The 14,372-nt window shown below is 49.3% G+C and overlaps 5 protein-coding genes across 5 annotated transcripts, besides 1 other annotated feature; 3 read left to right on the top strand and 2 right to left on the bottom strand.

The window, feature by feature from the left end:
* Positions 1-1,212: 1,212 nt before the first annotated feature.
* On the top strand, positions 1,213-7,653 carry TSTA_063150 (uro-adherence factor A precursor, putative; the record flags this gene model as incomplete). Its single annotated transcript, XM_002340179.1, has 2 exons — positions 1,213-1,261; positions 1,361-7,653. 2 exons carry the CDS (start codon positions 1,213-1,215, stop codon positions 7,189-7,191), a joined length of 5,880 nt encoding a protein of 1,959 aa, XP_002340220.1. The 3' UTR covers positions 7,192-7,653.
* An 8-nt stretch (positions 7,654-7,661) lies between these two features.
* On the bottom strand, positions 7,662-9,947 carry TSTA_063160 (nuclear export protein Noc3). The gene has a single exon (XM_002340180.1). The coding sequence runs from the start codon at positions 9,899-9,901 to the stop codon at positions 7,742-7,744; it is 2,160 nt and encodes a 719-aa protein (XP_002340221.1). The 5' UTR covers positions 9,902-9,947; the 3' UTR covers positions 7,662-7,741.
* An 8-nt stretch (positions 9,948-9,955) lies between these two features.
* Positions 9,956-9,993: a sequence feature (AT_rich).
* A 98-nt stretch (positions 9,994-10,091) lies between these two features.
* Positions 10,092-10,981, top strand: TSTA_063170 (ribosome biogenesis protein NIP7). Its single transcript, XM_002340181.1, has 3 exons — positions 10,092-10,385; positions 10,463-10,790; positions 10,846-10,981. The coding sequence occupies exons 1-2, from the start codon at positions 10,126-10,128 to the stop codon at positions 10,644-10,646; spliced, it is 444 nt and encodes a 147-aa protein (XP_002340222.1). The 5' UTR covers positions 10,092-10,125; the 3' UTR covers positions 10,647-10,790; positions 10,846-10,981.
* Positions 10,982-11,155: 174 nt separating this feature from the next.
* Positions 11,156-13,115, top strand: TSTA_063180 (DUF298 domain protein). The gene is made up of 5 exons (XM_002340182.1): positions 11,156-11,441; positions 11,502-11,545; positions 11,613-11,686; positions 11,736-11,910; positions 11,963-13,115. Exons 1-5 carry the CDS (start codon positions 11,358-11,360, stop codon positions 12,402-12,404), a joined length of 819 nt encoding a protein of 272 aa, XP_002340223.1. The 5' UTR covers positions 11,156-11,357; the 3' UTR covers positions 12,405-13,115.
* TSTA_063190 (integral membrane protein 25D9-6) lies at positions 11,998-13,870 on the bottom strand. The gene is made up of 3 exons (XM_002340183.1): positions 13,514-13,870; positions 13,178-13,453; positions 11,998-13,126 (listed from the first exon to the last, which is right to left on the bottom strand). Exons 1-3 carry the CDS (start codon positions 13,643-13,645, stop codon positions 12,794-12,796), a joined length of 741 nt encoding a protein of 246 aa, XP_002340224.1. The 5' UTR covers positions 13,646-13,870; the 3' UTR covers positions 11,998-12,793.
* Positions 13,871-14,372: the final 502 nt, after the last annotated feature.

The raw sequence follows: 14,372 nt of genomic DNA on the forward strand, positions 1-14,372 counted from the left end.
GGCTAACTAGAGCTCCATCAGACTCAGTCTCCGTAGTTCAGTCAGTACGTAGTAAATCCCTCGCATAGATATCTGCAGCTAGAAATCTTGAAACCCTGCATAAACCCATTAACCTCCAATCAGTAGGGTATCAGGTGACTTGTCGCTGTTTCATGAAACCCCTGCCAGCAATCAATCCCTTATAAAAACGAAATCAGAAGTTCAGAACTCCCTCTCTCTATCTCTTTCTCTCCCTCGGCCCGGTTCAGTCATCCCCTTCTACTCAATGATCATAAGTTCTGACTCACTGGATACGACCGGCTTCTACCTAATCCCGGCCCAAAGCTTTTGAATTTTTGGCGCTAACTACTTGGTCACTGTGACAACGAAGCACGAAGCAGAAAGATTTGCCCCTCCAGCCGGCTTATTCCTTACTCTTTCTGGGTTTAGTAGCCCTTATTAGCTGCGAACTAACAGCTCTTAGTTCCGACTCCAATTTATGGGTATGTCATCCGGGTCTGAGGATTTTAGTTAGAGGATATGGTCCTTCGGAGAAGTGAAGTTTTTCCTGCGCATCATTTGGATTGTAGACTGGGAAAGCTCCGGTACGGTTTCTGAATTTGTTGGCAAAGTATACACTCCGTAGAGCTTGTTCCAGCTATGTCATGAACTTGAACGTAGAACAGCTCGTGAGGGGATGGTCCGTCGGCAACGTAGGAAAAGAGTTAGGTGCCTAACTAAGCCATAGCTTCGAATGCTACTTTGTATGGTGGAGAGACCTTTAGTAGGGGAGTCTCCGTTTATAATCGATATTCCTGCCTGAGGAAGGAAAGAAATTTTCTTTTCTTTCTCTTCCCTCTTCTTTCCTCTACCTGCTAACTACATCCACCCCACCCTTACCTTTTAGTATTCCCCCTTTTACGAGTGTTATGATAATTGAAGACGAACGTGATACCCAATTGTGAATTCTGTATTTCTTGTCTTTTGTCCTTGTCAACTTTGAACTTGATAGCTCAGGAGCTGCTGTATTTGTACGCGTTTCTCTGTGCTTCCCTCTTGCCTTGGTCTGTCCAGTTTTGATATCTGACTGAGCAAAACATCCTGCTTGTTTTATCTCCCCTCTATTCCTACTACTCGATTGTCGACTGTTATACCGTTCAGTCGAGCTCTCACATTTAATATTTCTTATTTTTTTATCTCTTCCCTCTCCCCACAATTTGCGAATCCCGAATAATGGCCGAGGTCGGAGAGCCCGTTGTGCTTGCTACTCCTTCTGAAACCGGTAAGTTTTTTGCCAATTGTTTTCTGCTTGGATTTCTAAAGCCCCTGCTGTTTCGAGGCAAAATGAGACAGACTAAAACTGACGTTGATGTTACAATAGTGACTGATGAAATCAAGCACGGACTCGCCGTTGCTGCTAAGCCCGCAGAAGTTTTGGATGCACACGCCACACCATCTAAAGAAAAGGAGACCTCTGTGAAGGATGCAGGGGAGCCGGTCGAGGCTGAAGCTACTGGCGAATCTTCTATAAACCATGCCGATGAGAAATCACCCGAAGATGCGCCGACCTCTACCGCGGTCGATGCCGTTGTCAAAACCGATGACCCTACCGTAGAAGAAGCTCCCACCGTTGAGGATGCGAAGGACAAGGCTGTAGAGGAATCTGTCACAGCTTTGGAGGATACTACTGGAGAGAAAAAGACGGAAAAGGCTGCAGGCGAGACCATTGTCGATGACACTACTTCCTCCGAAAAGCCGGACGAGAAGGAAGTGGAGAAGACTGAAGAGACTGCTATTGATGCTCCTCTCGAAAACGACAAGTCTGCAGAGGCAGAGCCTCATGCTCCTCCGGAAGTTGCTCCCGTGGCGGAGGAGACCACAGAGACCCCTGCCAAAGAGGTAGACGACGCCGCACCAGTTGTAGCCACGGAGGAAGACGCTGCAACCGGAGCAAAACCTGCCGATGTTGGGTCCGAAGCTGTTGAAGAACCGCCAGCGGCTCACGAAGAGAAGGTTGTTGACTCCGCTGCAGAAGACACACCGGCAGCTGACGTTGCTACTGAGGTAGAGTCCTCTTCGGCAACAGCCGACGTCGAGACTAAGACTAGCCCTGTCATCGAAGCGACTGAGCCTGCAGCAGAAGAGTCACTGCCTGAACCAACAGCCGCAACCGTGGAACCCACAGAGCATGCTACCGAGGCCCAGCCAGAGACGACTGAAACCGAGATTCCCACTGCTCCAGAAAACACTTCAGACCCTGTTGTCGAGCCAGAGGCCCCAGTAGAAGAGGCGAAGGAGGACGCCACGGAAGTCGCGGAAGAGTCTGAGTTGACAACAACCGCGGAAGCTTCAGAGCAAGCTGCAGAACCTCACACTGTAACGACAGAAGCTGAACCGGCTGCTAAAACAGTTCCCGAACCCGAATTTCAGACCGAAAAAGAGGCTGAGACGGATTCTGTTGAAGCCGAGCAGGTCCCTGCAGCAACGACGACAGCTGAAGCTGTGGAGGACACAAAGCCTCAAACTGAAGCGACAGAAGCCGAAGTCCCTGTTGCTCTGGAATCAGCTCCCGAATCCGCTCCTGAACCGGAGACAGCAGCAAAGGAGGAGGTCGAAGCTCCTGCTCATGAACCTGCCGATGAAGTCAAGGAAGACACGACGGAAAAGGCAGTTGAAGAGAAGCCAGCTGAGACTGAAGTCTCGGAAGTTGTGGAGTCGGTGAAGGAATCTGCTACGGAAGGACAGCCCGAGGAGGCTGAGCCCGAACCTAGAGAAACTTTTCCTCATGAACCTGCCGCAGCCGAAATGAAGGACACTTCTGTGGTTGAGCAGCCCAAGGAAATCGAAGCTGAACCCGTGGAAGTGGCTGCTGATGTTGTAGAGCCGACTGTTACCGCTACTGAGGTCCCGGAAGCCGTACCCGCGGAGACTACTGTAGAGACTGCGGCCAAAGAAGCCGAGGCTGTTCCAGCATCAGGATCAGATGTCAAGATCGTGCCTCCAGCGGAGGAAGAAACTACAGTTGCACCGGCGGAGACTGAGCCGGCGGCTGTAACTACGGAGACAAAGACTCCCGAGGCAGTCGAAGAGCCAGCCTCTGCTCCTGCTGAAGCTCCAGAAGTGTCTACCCCTGAAACCCCGGAGGTCGCCGAAGAAACTGCCCCGGAGTCTTCCCAGGTCGAAGATGGAACAGCCACGGAGTCGCCGATCGCAGTCGAAGAAGCCGTTGAAGAGAAGGAAGCAGTCGCGGAATCTGCTGTAACTGAACCAGAAACCGTTGCTACTACAACAGAAGACACCACTGAAGCGACAACCTCGAACGAAGAACCCTCTAAGGAGATTAACACTCATGAGGAACCTGCTGAGGCCCAGCCTGAAGCAGTGACTGCTTCTCCAGAAGTTGCCGAGTCTACTTCAGTCGAGTCATCAGCGGAGAAAGTCGAAGAGGCTCATGAGCTGGCAGATACTACTCCCGCTATTGCTGAACCGGAACAAGTAGCGGCTGAGGAATCGACTCCTGAGCCAGTTCAGGCCGCTGAAGAAAAGACAGATGAGGAGACGGTTGCTGCTGAAGCTCCCATCGAGTCAACCGAACCTGAGACCGCCGCGATTGATGAGCAGCCTGTTGCCGCCGTTGAACAAATCGACGATGTAGCAAAGTCCGAAGAGCCGGTGGAGACTGAAACTGCTGATTCAATCGAAGCGACTGAGGAGCCTGCTGCTGCTCCTGCGGAATCCGAATCTACTCCTGTATCTGTTCCCGAGCCTGCTGTTGAATCAGTTGAAGAGCTTACCACAGAGCCCGTTGCTGAGTCTATCACAGAGACAACTCCAGAAACTGCCACTGAATCTGCTCCCGTATCAGTTACTGAACCTACTGCAGAAGCCGCTGTGGAAACAGCCGCAGAGCCTACCGCTGAAGCTGCTGCAGATGTTGCAGAACCTGCTACGGAAGTAGTTGAGCCGGTCACAGAGTCTACCACAGAGCCTGTCGCTGAAGCTGCTCCCGGACCGGTTGCTGAACCTACTGCAGAAGCTGCTGTGGAAACTGCTGCAGAGCCCACCGCAGAGTCTGCCGTCGAAGAGGTTGCTGATATCACAGAACCAGCCGTGGATATCGTTGAGCCGAGTGCAGAACCTACCACAGAGCCTGTCGCTGAAACTGCTCCCCTGCCAGTTGCTGAACCTATTGCAGAAGCCGCTGTGGAAACTGTCGCAGAACCTGCTGTTGAGCCTGCTGTAACCGAGGAGGATACAGAATTTCCCCATACCGAGGCTGGTGCAGAGCCCGATGTGGCTCCTTCTGTCGAGGAGAACGCAGCTGTGGAGACTCATGTGGCTACCGAAACTGCTGTTGAGGATGTCCCATTGGCAGCAGGAAAAGAAGTACCTCTTGCTACGGAGGAAGTTTCCGCTTCAGAGCCTGCCCAAGAGACACCCGCGGAGCCGGAGGCTGTTGAAGAGGCCTCTGTTCCCGCTGTCACCGACTCGCAACCAGCTACGGAGTCTTGGGAGGTTAAACCAATCGAGGAGACCGCGTCGAGTACCGCCAAGGAAGACCTCCCGGAAGAACCGGTCATAGCTGCAGAACCCGAAGTAACCTCACCAGGAGCAGTAGAGGAGCCGGTTGTCGCAACTGAGGCAGATCCCGTAGCTGAGGAGCCTGTCACTGAGAGTGTCAAAGAAGAGGTTGCTGAAGCAGTTGCAGAGCCCGCCGTTAACGCTGTAGACGAAGGCAGGGAAGAAACTGCCGAGGCTGCTGAAACTGCAGTTGACAATGCAACAGAAGAAAAGAGCGCTGAGGCCCAGGAAGAGTCAAACATCGAGGAGCCTGCTACTCTCACTTCCAACGAAGCGGCAGCTTCCACCGCACCCGAGGAGCTTGTCGAAGCTGTTGAAGAAACACCAGCTGAGGTTGTTAGCAAAGCTCCTGTTGAGGCTGTAAATGAAACTTCGGTAGAACCTGCTGAAGAACAAGCTGCCATTGCCGCTGAAGAAACACTTGCTGATCCTGTCGAAAAGGAAGTTGTGGAAGTGGTTGAGGAAGCGCCGGTTGAGCTGGATTCTACAGAAGCTGCCGAAGAAGTCTCTCAGGATGTTGAAGAAACCCCCACAGAACTTGCCGCAGAGGAGCCTTCTCAAGTTGAAGAGGAAGTTCCTGTTGAAACTGTGACTGAAACCACTGCGGAGCCAGTAGTTGAAGAGGTTGCTGAAGTGCCTGAGGAAGTCCCCGTTGAAGCGACACCTGCAGAACCTGCCGAAGAAACTCCAGCTGAAGCTACAGCTGAAACTACAGCTGAAACCTCTGCGGAGCCTGCCGTCGAAGAGGCTGCTCATCTCGTTGAAGAAGCCCCGGTTGATGCTATTCAAGAATCTCCTGCCGAGGATGCTACAGAGCCTGTGGAAGATGTTCCAGTGAAGACAACCGTTGAAACTCCCGCCGAGACCACCGAGGAGCCTACTGAACGTGCTCAAGAGATTCCCACTGGACTAGTTGCTGAAACCTTAGTAGAGCCTGTCGAAGAAGAGGCTGCTGCAGGTGTTGAGAAGACCCCAGAAGAAGTTGTCCCTGAGACCCCTGCAGCACCTGCCGATGTTACTGAGGTCGTGGAAGAATCTCCTGCAGAACCTGCTACCGAAGGGACTACCGGAACCGTCGAAGAAACTCCGGTTGAGCCTGTTGAAGAAGAGGCGCCTAAGAGTGTCGAAGAAGCACCGGTTGAGGTTGTAGCTGACACCACCACAGCGCCAGCTGAATCTTCAGCTCCCAAGGTTCCAGAGGTTTCAGAAGCCAATACTGCTGAAATCAATGAGCCGACTGAAAGTGTTGAGGACACTCAAGAACCAGCTGCTGAAGCTTTGGATGCTACGGAAGAGCAGCCTGCCAAGTCTGCAGATGTGCCTGTTGAGGAATCGGTCGAAGTTTCAGCACCGCCTGGAGCTAACGAAGAATCCCTCCCTGAAGAGACACCTGCTGAGGCAGCTGTAGAAGTACCTGAGCCACTCGAGACTTCTAGAACGATCATTGACGAGGATGAGAAGCCACAAGAGGAGGCCACCCGAAGCGCAGATGCGGTTGAGGAGACTTCCAAGATCACGGAGGATTCGCAGGGCGCGAATGAAGTCATAGCTGCTGAAACTGAAAAGGATAACCACGCAGTAACTGAGGCAGCGGTTGCGGCGGGCACCGCAGCAGTAGCTGGCCTCGTTGCTGTTGCAGCCGCTTCAGCCGCTTCAGAAGAAACCTCAAATCACGAACCTGTGGAAACCAAGGATATCCCTATCGAGATTGTCAAGGAAGCTGCTCCCACTGAGGAAGTTCCGATACCCGAAATCGTTGAAAATACTCTAGCTGAACCCTCTAAGCTGCCTAAAGACGCCACCGAATCAACCACAAAGGACATTCCTGTCGTTAATGGCCTAAAGTCAAGCGAGGGTCGCCCAGTCGAGGCGTCCACCGCCAAGGAGGTCGAGACAGAAGCAGCAATTCCAGTCGAAGAGGTCGCCCCAGTTTCTGAAAAGGTTCCCGAAACCGAACCCATGTCTAAGGATATTGGCGTCAGTGTTGGAGAGATTGCCGGTATTGTCGGTGGTGCTAGTGTTGTCGCTGCGGCGGCAGCAGCAGCTGGTCATGCACTTACCTCATCGCAAAAAGATTCGCAACCTAAGAATGTTGCTATTCACGCAGATAAAGAGCACCAACCAGCACCTGTCCATGTCGTTGAGCCTTCAACCGATGGCTTGAAGCCTGGAGAAGGACCTCAGGAAATCGTTGCACCTCCTACTCCAGAGCCCGAGGCCGACGCAGCGCTTCGGATGCTTGCCAAGGATCGCGAGACACTTCTTAATCAGCTTGGAGGTTCAGTCTCTGCATTGAACCTTCTGAACGGAGACAAAAAGCCCGCCGATCTAAGTGCTCGTGTCCAGTCTTACTGTGAAGAAGACGAACACTATACTGCTGCCAACCGCTCGGCACCGAACGCTGAGGGCGCTGAAAACAATGATGTCTCAAAGATAACTTCAGGAGAGACTGCCGACACTGAACCGGCCGCTAAGAAGCCAGACGATGAGACACGATCTACAGGTAATCAATCAACAACAGCTCTGTCCATGAAGTCTAGCAATTGGTTCACGGCCCTATTCCGTACTATCTGGGCGACGATTCTTGGTGGAATTTTCAGTGGATTCCGGCGAAAGAAGGATTCCAACTAAGAAGGGAATTCTATCCCTTGAACATTTAGAGAACATGGGCAAATTTTGGACATCCCCATACGCACATGAGCACCGTCAGTCATAAAGGAATGCATGACATTCTCGGACTTTGCATGTGGTATATATGAGAGATGCTTTCGTTTGCACCGAGACTGTATATTTTGATACCCTAACCAGGCCTGACCTCGTCCAGTATCCCGGAATTGGTGGATATACCCCCGAGCCCTGTTTTTGACATATGGATGTGTGGACACTGGAAAGTAAACGTTCGGCTTGTGTTTACAGGTGGACATTGAGACAGTTGTCTCTATTGATGTGTTTTCTTTATCTTTGTTATTACGAGTTTCTTCTGTTATTTTGATGACTATGCTGTGATGCAGCTTGAGTGTATGTACTTATAAGCGATCTGGCTACTCAATGTGTAATGAGCGAATGATTTTTATGAATATACATATATTTTCAAATTTGTTGCACGTGTAAATTTCATTATTCTGTATGGCCCGGGAACTCTTAAGCACTTTTATATGATCACTACACATAAATGAGGACACTACCCAGAAGCAACCAACTTTTCAATCCCCAACGCCGCCTCTCTAACTTCCGGACAATAATGAATCCTCAACAACTCCCCTTCCCAAACCGTAGCCGCAAACACATTACTCTTCTCAACATCAGCCGCCAAGGGATTGAAAACACCATCCCCTTTCCGTTCTTCCGTATTCCACAACGGCGCAATCTTACGTGCATGTTGCTTCACCACTTTGGTGAGGAGAGCCAACATCGCTATGGATGATTTCTCGGGGAGTTGGAGGGAGGTTGTCACTAGTCTCTTTGTGAAACCTGCGAGACGGATAGGTGGTGCGATGCCGTGGCTGCGGGAGAGGAGAGTTGATTGGAGACAGCGGAGGAGGAGGACCATTGGGGTTTGGAAGTTGATTTTGTTTTTGCGCTTGTTATCGTCGTTATTATCGGGTTGAGAGTTGGCGGTTGAGGTGCCTGGGTCGGGGAGACGGAGGGATTTTTCAGGGTTGTATTCGATATCGGTGTTGAGGGCAAGGGAATACAGGGTACGATATAGATGGGTGATGAAAAATCCGAGGTCGAGATGGAGTGACGAAGCAGATTTGCTGACATCTTGGCCTTCGAGAAGTGCGAATGCAGTGATTGTGCAGAGTAAGACTTGGCGGGTGGATTGTCTTAAAGTGAGCAATCCTTCTTCTTCATAGTTTATCTCCTCGTCATTATCAGGGCCTTCATCATTTGCTTTCTCATCTCCGCCTGCCGCTCCATCTTTGATTGCAATTTGCTCAACAAGCTCTTTCAAAGCTTCGAGAACATCACCAAAGAAGTCCTGATTGATCAGATGTGCGTATTTGGCCAACCCTTCCAGCACAGCTCCCATGAGTTTTGTCTCAGTTCGCAATTTAAGAATTCGAAAGTACGTGCCAAAGACCAATTTCAGCGTCTCAGCTTGATTCTTCTCGCGCGCTTCATGGCTCACCAACGCATCTGCTTCGCGCATATCCTTCTCAACGGCCTTGCGATCCCGAAGTAACTTGCGTTCCTTTTTAGTGCGAAACTCCTTTTTGTTCTTTTTCTTGCCTTGCAACGAAGTACCTCCCTGATCGTCGTCCTCGTTACGATCAACGCGATCTCGTGAACCCTTGGATGAAAACTCAGATAATAAACGGAGATGCAGGAATGTATTGAGGACGGATTCATGGACATTAAAGTCCTTTGCTCTCATCATTTTGGATAACAGGCTCACTGCTTCAAGCGAGACGATTCCATCGTCGTCTTTGGCAAAGATATCTTCCATCGTTTCGCGGCTCTTGATGAAGTTTGCATCTATACGGCGTTTGGAAAGTCGATTGACAAGGATTTTCAAGAGTTCAGTCCGGAAATTGAAATGAGGTACAGAGAGGAGCATGTTACAAGCACAGTTGATTGCGACCGTTCGTATGCTATTTGCCGCGTTGTCTTCACTGCCTTTGCTCCCACCTTTCGATAGGTTGGTTAATTGTTGAACGTAATGCTTATAAGACGATAGCAATGATTGTTCGTAACTTCGCAATTTTCGGACTTCCTTTGAGAGCTTTTCGTTTTTGTTGACCTCTTCGCCGAGAGGACGAATTCTGTACCCTGGAATGACATCCCTGAAAACTGCAGCATGTGTAGCGAGAGCAAGCTTCCTAATGGCCACATGTGTTTTTTCCTTATCCACAAAGTCTGCTAATTTCTTGAACAATCCAATATGTTCTTCGGGATCTTCATTGATCAACGTTGCGATTCTGGCCATTTCTTCTTTTGCTTGAACGATAAGTATCTTCAAGGGTACCTTGGGCGCCGACTCGACTTCCTCTTCTTCAGTTTCTGCTTCCTCATTTTCATCCTTGCCATTTCCACCATCGGAATCCGTATCAAGAAAACTATCCGCATCACTCGCAGCAGCCTCTTCCGGCTCTTCGACATGAACAAGTCCTTCGGAGGTTTTGATAGGTAACCGGGTCTTCTCTTTCTCTTTTTTGTTCTTGCCCTTCCGTGGTCGACGTTCGTAATCCTGTTCTAGATCCCACTCTGCTGCGCGACTGTAGAATGCATTCTGAATGTTGGCAGAGACTTTGTTTGCTTTGGATTTCGGTGCCGCTGACGAATTGTCATCATCAGAGGGCGACAGTCGCCTTCTTTTTGTTTCTCGTGCGACGCCCATATCTGTAGATATGTTGCGAATCTGAGTTGTAGTGTCTGATTGTGTTAAGGACTGAATATTTTTTTATTAGTGAATTTATAATTTATTTTTTTGGCAGCAGCGCCAAGCCTCCGCACCAGCCCCACTTTTAACTTTTCTGGCCGCGGAGCTTCAACTCCAGATTTTTTTTTAACATTTGCTTATCGACAAGTCATTTAGCCTACGATACAGAAACATAATCCAAGATGAGGGCTCTTACCGAAGAAGAAACCAAAACCCTTTTCCAAAAACTCGCCAACTACACAGGCCGATCCCTCAACCAACTCATCCAGCCTACTGAAGATAACGAGCGCTATGTGTTTCGAATCCAGGGTTCTCGAGTTTACTACGTGAAGCAATCAATTGCGAACCTTGCGACAAGTGTTGCGCGTGACAATTTGCTGAGCTTGGGAGTCTGTGTTGGAAAGTTCACCAAGACCATGAAGTTTAGGTTGCACATCACTGCGTAAGTCTGCGCACTCATACGCGGTTCCTGTTAGACCTAGATAAGGATACATCACTAACTAACAATTGTGAGAGTAGACTCGATCTTATAGCTCCCTATGCGCGGTATAAAGTGACCATCAAGCAAAACGGAGAGATGCCGTTCTTATATGGTGGAAACGTTGTGAAGGCCCATGTCTTGCGATGGTCTGAGGATTGCCCTGAGCACAGTGGCTGCGTTGTGTTTTCTCAAGATGATACTCCATTGGTATGTCATTTATGACTGAAAGAAGCCTATTGAAATATGACTGATGGAATATTGTAGGGCTTCGGAGTCACCGCACGATCAACTGCAGAAACACGAAAACTCGAGCCTACCGCCATCGTGCTCTTCCGCCAGGGTGATGTGGGCGAATATCTGAGAGAGGTTAGTACTCCAGATACAGAAAACCTCTGGATTTTATATCTGACAACTGGTATAGGAAGATTCGTTGTTCACGACATAGTCATGCGACTCGCTCTCCGTTTATATCTCGCATTTATAGGCGTTCAGGAAGTGTGTTTGGTGTCATGCAAGAAAAAGTGATACGTACCATATCTTTAGTTGTTATACCAGAATCGAGATTATCTAGAGTATGGTGGTTGAAAGTAAAAGTAGATAAATAATGAAGATTGTAGTGCTTCTTAAGGAGAGAAGACGGCGGGCCTCGTTTCATCCAATGGGAGAGCGTAGTCCTTCCTCTCCGCCTGAACAACTTCCTCAGTTTCTCTCCACTTGCTCTCTTCCTGTGTGATCTTTGTTGGCTCTGTCCAGAGTTTTCTGCTCATATTTTCCTTTCCTGGAGCACTTTCTTTTGTCAGTGCTGTTGTGAACAACAGTCATTATCGTATGTCCTTTAGTTCTGTTTTAGTCCTCGTGCTACCCCGCGTGCGTCATCCATAACGTTCCAGCTTCGATTTGTGTCAAACTCCACAACCACAGGAAGAAGAAACCATGCCACCATATACAGGAACTCAGAAACATTACATATCACAATTCGTGAGTTTTACACAGGCCAAAGATGTTGTTGCTGCCAAAGTGAGTGTCGTCTCTCTCGAACGTGTTGCTCAGGATTTCCTAACTTGGAACTCGCAATAGTTCTTGCGCGCAAGCGGGTGGAATGTTGAACAAGCAGTGGATGCGTAAGTAATACATCTCTCATTTGCACTCTCTGTTCTACAGGGGCTAATGTTTCACGTATTTGTACAGATACTTTTCCTCCTCACATGCAGCCACATCGTCATCGGTTCCTGCACTGAATAAGACCTTTGATGACTATCGAGGTCCATACCTGCTCCTCCGCCGATATATACCTATTCTAACGTGGAGTAGATGATCCGAAAGAAAACCCAGACACGATCGGCATTGAAGGGGCCATGAAATTTCTCGAGACCATCCAAGTGCGCCTAGATGAAGTTGCATGTTTAGGAATCGCGGAACTACTTAAGTCGCCCAGTATGGGTGAATTTACACGCACGGGATTCGTTGACGGCTGGAAGAGCGTTGGGTGCGTCATCTATAGAAGCTTTGTGGAAGTTTCACACTAACAATAAGAAAAGAGTCGAATCAATACCTCAAATGATCTCCCATGCCGCCACTCTCCGAAACCAAATATCCTCTCAACCAGACACATTCCGCAAAGTATACCGGTACGCTTTCCCGCTCTGTCGCATGCAAGGCCAGCGCAATCTCACATTCGAAATCGCCTCGGAACAATGGCAACTCTTCTTCACAAGCGAAAACGGCGGCGTAGACTGGTCAACACCTTCAACTCCCTGGCTGGATTGGTACCTTGAGTTCCTCAAAACGAAAGGGCAGCGGCCTGTTAATAAGGATTTGTGGGAACAGACGGAGGTGTTTATGCGCAAGACTCTTGAGGATGAGAATTTTGGATGGTGGAGTGCTGATGGCGCGTGGCCGGGGACCTTGGATGAGTTTGTGGAATATGTGCAGCATGATAAACGTGGTGGGAAGCCTGCGGAGGCGATGAATATTGAGTGATCGTCAGTTAAGTTGCAACTTATGAATATGGATATCCTCTACAATCATAACACGTCGAATTATCGATCTTAGGCAGGAAGTCGAAGTCGAGCATAAAGAATATCATAAACCATACAAAGGAAACATTACATACATGACAAGAAAACGTACAAACAGGAAAAAAAGGCATATTTAGATACTAATCAACCTTCCCTATACGCAGTTTGATGGTCGAAAATCAATCACGAAACTGGCCAACGTATTTGTATGTTGTATATACGTATCGAAAATTGACGCCGCTCCAAAAGCACGTAACAGTTGTAACCTCAAAAGATGCCACAATTGTTTCCACCCTTCTTCTCCCCATCCTTGGTATCATTTACGGTCGAAAATGAAACAAAGTCAACACCCTAATAGTCGCGGCGACCGTATTCACTTCCAGGAGGGGGAGGTCCACCACGTCGCTGGTCGTACTGTCGTCGCAAGGCTTCGAGGCGCTTCTTCTTGGTATGGGTGTTGACATAAGTACCAATAACGAATGCGACGATGTTGAAGAATGGAACCCAGGTGTGTTCGGGGAGGAAGTATTGGGCAAAAGCCAGGGCGACGGGGGACGTAACCCAGCTGACTTTCATGACAGGCATGAAACCTGCGCGAACGGTGGCACGGACTTGGTGGAAAGTGCGAGCACCGGCGATAATAGCCATGGAGACCAGGTATACGGAATTTTGGATGGGCGCAATCTACTGAATATTAGCATCGGAAAGATCCCAAATCCCGGAGAGGATACACACAATCAAATTGCTAACCAAGATCTGCAAGACCTTGGCCTTTAGACTCGACCGGCCCGCAAAAATCTTTTGCAGAATTCCGATGAGAACGTGGCCAAGGGGTGCACTGATGAACATTCCGTAGAGAGCCATCTTCGGCACGCGGGAGCTGAAGTAGTGACCATGCTTGCTGACATCATGAGCGAGCCACGAGGCGATGAATTCTTGCAGAGCTGACAGGACACCGGACGTGAGCATCTTTGTGCGGAGAGGGTTTGTTTGGAGTTGTTTCAGGTAGGCCTATATCGGTATTTCGTTAGCGATCATCATTGAGGTAGGTAGGTAGTCGAATTGCCATACAGCAAGATAGCCAGTGTGAGTGTCACCACCAGTAAGGCGCTCGCCGACCTTGTGCACCAGGTCCTTTGGTGTCAAATCCTCTGCTTTGACACCAGTGGTGCGAATGGTCTCTTGTTGGAATTTGACAGACATGTTGTGCGTTTTCGATTACCGCTTCAATCACAGAATGGAGGGGAGTATGATCGATCGCGTCCGATATCGCGAAGCAGGTGAGTATCGAGAACAATAGGACAGTCAAATGCAATTGCTAGAATGCGCAAATCACATTCCAGAGGATCAGATTGGCACGCGACAAGAGAGGGAACCTGAAAGTAACGGGGGACTGTGGGGAGCCGAAGAGGAGAGGTAAAAGGGAGGCTGGTGGTGAAGTTAGTTGTTGTTGTTGTTTACGGGAGAGCGCCAAGCAACGGATGGCTCCGACCGGCCTTAAGACTTCTCTCCAGTTACACTACTTTCTTTTTAGATATTTGATCAATTTCTACAGTGTAATGCTAGACCCAGGTAATGCCAGCAATGGCAGATTGAGATTCTACCTGTTTTACCGGATGCGTTGGCGTCGGGTTGAGCTGCATAACATCAACGACAATGAGTCCATCCAAGCCTCGGCCAATTCCGCGAGGTCCACATACTATCTTATCTTACTCAAGGGAAAAACATGACAGAATTGCGGACTGGGTGCAGAATTGGGCGCATTTTGATTCTTCATTAATATCTCTGAAAGCAAAATCCTCATCAATTGAGACAGGAAAGCAAGAGGACAAAGAGCCGTCCTCAGCCGGCATCATATGCCGGGGACTACTAAACACACATAGCGACAACCAGGAAAATAGAAGCGTGTCAATAATGCCCTGGCTTTGGA

Source organism: Talaromyces stipitatus, genomic scaffold (genome assembly GCF_000003125.1).
Source record: "Talaromyces stipitatus ATCC 10500 scf_1105507295523 genomic scaffold, whole genome shotgun sequence".
In the NCBI taxonomy this organism is placed as follows: domain Eukaryota; kingdom Fungi; phylum Ascomycota; class Eurotiomycetes; order Eurotiales; family Trichocomaceae; genus Talaromyces; species Talaromyces stipitatus.